The sequence below is a fragment of the Pinus tabuliformis genome, chromosome 5_1 (genome assembly GCF_031772625.1).
Source record: "Pinus tabuliformis cultivar Carrire ecotype Pingquan chromosome 5_1, CPIR1, whole genome shotgun sequence".
Lineage (NCBI taxonomy): Eukaryota > Viridiplantae > Streptophyta > Pinopsida > Pinales > Pinaceae > Pinus > Pinus tabuliformis.
In genome coordinates, this window is record NC_142305.1 from 828663379 (window position 1) to 828666852 (window position 3474).

Sequence of the window (3474 nt, forward strand, 5' to 3'; positions counted from 1 at the left end):
GATAGGGGGTCACCTTGCTTGATTCCTCGGGAGGGTTTGAAGGGGCGGGAGGGAATACCGTTCACTAGAATGGAGAAGTGAGTGGAAGTGATTAAACTCATGATCCATCGAACCCACATGGAGCAAAATCCAAAGGCTGTTAGCATTTGCTGAATGTAAGTCCAGCTGAGTTTATCAAAAGCCTTAGAGAGATCCAGTTTAAGAATCATACCTGCCTGCTTGGTTTTCTTGAGAGAGTGTATTATCTCATGCGTGAGGATAATTCCGTCCATAATATGTCGCCCTTCCACATACCCTGACTGTTCCGGCGAGATAAGCAAGGGCAAGAGGGGCTTTAGCTGATTCGCAATTGCTTTGGATATGACTTTGTATATGACATTGCAAAGAGCAATCGGCCTATACTTGTCAGGTGTTATGGAGTCTTCCTCTTTAGGGATGAGAGCAATGAAGGTTGAGTTTAGAGAGGGAAACAGCCAATGGAGAGCTCTTGATTCTTCTATAATTTGCCAGACCTCTTGCTTTATTAGCTCCCAGAAGGTGTGAAAGAACGTTGTGGTAAATCCATCCGGGCCAGGGGCTTTTCCTTCCTTGAGTTGGGCCATAGCTTCATCCACTTCCTGAGATAGAATGGGGTGAAGGAGAAGTTCATTGTGCTCCTCCGTGATGATTTTTGGCACATTTTTGGTGATTTTCTCAATGGCTGGACGCCTATCTCCTTCAGGCTCTCGATGGACCTGATTGAAGTGATTGAGGAATTCCTCCTCAATTTCCTCATGCTTTTCTATTCTAGCCCCTCCTTGTTTTTGGATGTAAGGGATGCTGTTGTGCATTCTTCGCTGAACAGTGGTTCTGTGGAAGAATTTGGTATTTCGCTCTCCTTCCTTCAACCATCTGATTCTGGATTTTTGCTTCCAATATATTTCCTCCTGTTTCCTCCTTTCCTCCAGTTGGCTTTGGATGCGTCATTCCTTTTCCAGAGTTTCTTCAGTGTGCCCACTTGTGATTATCCTTTGTTGTAGTTCCTCTAGTTCCCTGTTTAAATCCTGTTGCGCCATGAATATGTTGCCGAAGGTCTCTCTGTTCCACTGCTTTAATTGAATTTTTAAGAACTTAAGCTTCTGTTGGAACTGATACATCTTGGATCCTTCTGGTGGGATGAAGGATGTCCAAGTTGTTTTGACAAAGTCTTTAAACGAGGGATGCGAGAGCCAGAATGCTTCGAAGCGGAAGGGTCTTCTAGTATGGTTGCCTGGTCTTTGCCACTGGAGGGCTATCGGCCAGTGGTCCGATCCAATGTGGGAAAGAATAACTGCTGAAAAATCTCCTCCAAGGTGAACCACATTGTCTGATATGAGGAAGCGGTCCAGTTTGGAGGCAATTTGATGCTTGCCTGCTCTGTGATTGCTCCATGTGAAAGTTCCATTGCAGAAAGGCATATCTATGAGGGAAGTATTCTGAATGAAATCCTTGAAGTGGGAGTTTTCTTGTTCCATTCTATTTCTACCCCCAATCTTCTCCTCTAGTTTGGTGATCATGTTAAAATCCCCTCCTATTATCCAGAGCGGGTGCCTCCTATTGTTGTTCAGGGCTTCTATAGTATCAAGAAGAGCAATTTTGCTTCCTGTGTCCTGCGGGAAGTAAACATTTGAGAGGTTTCCTGTGTTCATACCTAGGATGTGGAACTCAGCCTAGATGAGGTGGTGAGAGGCGTGAAAATCTGAAAGAGTAATCGCTTGTGTACTCCAAGCTATTGCCAGCCCTCCTGAAGCTCCAGAGGCATCTACCGCAACCAATCGACAACCTGGACAAGCCTTGGAGAGAATACTGCCTAACGTAGAGCTATTACATTTGGTTTCTTGGAGAAAGCACATTTGCGATTTTTCCATTTTAATCATGTTTTTTAACATTCTGAGTTTTCCTGGGCTGTTGAGCCCTCTTACATTCCATGATACCAGCTTCATGATTTAACTATTGAGAGAGGGTTTGTAGTACTTCGTCAACTTAGCATACCTGCACGATTCTACCAGGATTTTCCCAATCTCGATCGTTCGCTGGAGATCCATTTTTCTTCCTCTCTTCTTGGTGTCTTTTGGGGGTAAGCTACCGTCCCATCGGCTTCCTGGCTGAATGCCTAGTTGATGCTGATGAAGAGCTCTGGAAATGACCACTTCCAGCTTATTGAGCTGATACTCTGATATACTATCATATGCTTTCTTTTTGCATGCCATTTCCAGTTCTAGAATGTCTAATCCATTCAGATCTATGCTCTCTGGTTCTTCTTCCATTTGTTGCACTTGATTGCTCCCCTCCATATTGATTTCTGAGTTTTGTGGGGGGTCTGACTTTCCATCAACTTCCATGTCCTTGCATTTCCCTTCCGTTTCTTTCTGTCCATCAATAAGGGTGATTGGATTGATGATGGGAGGTTTAGATTTGGATGAGGAGGCTGATGGAGGAGGGGGGGAGGATGAGGACGGAGGGGCTTGGGTGGCTTCAGGGATCGAGGGAGGCTCATCAGAGGTACTCGCGAGAATTTCAAAGCTGTTCTTTGTGGCTAGGCCATGGTTGAGGTTTTGCTGGGGTTTATTCCCATTAGAGGGTTTCTTGTGCACACGTCATCTGCTTGGGGCTTTAGTGAAACCGTCCTGGGTTTGGGCATCTAAGGGATCAGGATTAGTAGTTTTGGCATTCAGCGGACAATCCTGGAAGAGATGCCCAAGAGCATGGCATTTTCTGCAGCGAAAGGGGACATGCTCATAGTCCAGAGGTTGAACCCATTCTTCATCACGGTGAGAGAGTGTTACCGATTCTGGCAAAGCTTCATTCAGTCAGATAAAGACACATATGCGGGCATACGAGGTATATTTGCGCATTTTTGTTTCTTCTGCTGCCCTAATGTATTCTCCTATTCCATTTCCTATGCCTTTGAGAATGTCCTCGTCCCAATATTCATCTGGAAGTGAGTACATTCGAATCCAAACTGGCGCCCATGTGAGATCTTCCTTATCCGGGTTAAATTTAGGTATCCATTCCCTCAGATACAGACCCGCTGAGTTGAAAAAGTAGGGCCCTGCTCCCAGAATTCTGAATTTGTCCTCAAGACAGAAGAAGATCGCCGTAAAGAAGCCTTTCGGCCCTAGCTGCAGGGTTACATCTCCTTTGGGTTTCCATTTCGCTGCAATCCATCCATTTAGGGCTCTTTCCGTCGGCCAGAACCCTATGAACTTCCCAATGAGGGCATGATCCCGCATGTACTCTATTCGCTGATCAATCTTGTGTCCCGGCAGCTCTATCCTGGGCCTTTCTTTGGCTATGGGCTTGCATGTGGTTGAAGAAACTTTCGGGGCTTCCTTAGGTTTCTCCCCATTGTCTTGTTCGGCGCTGGCTTTGTCCTTTCGCCCTTCTTTCGCCTTATTCCCGTGCTGATACCTCTTTTCTTGATTCATTACCTCCCTGTCGATAGATCCAAAAACG

General features: G+C 45.7%; 1 protein-coding gene across 1 annotated transcript; it reads right to left on the bottom strand.

Annotated features, from left to right (window-relative positions):
* Nucleotides 1-962: 962 nt before the first annotated feature.
* On the bottom strand, nt 963-1667 carry LOC149167463 (uncharacterized). The gene has a single exon (XM_089430493.1). The coding sequence runs from the start codon at nt 1665-1667 to the stop codon at nt 963-965; it is 705 nt and encodes a 234-aa protein (XP_089286619.1).
* Nucleotides 1668-3474: the final 1807 nt, after the last annotated feature.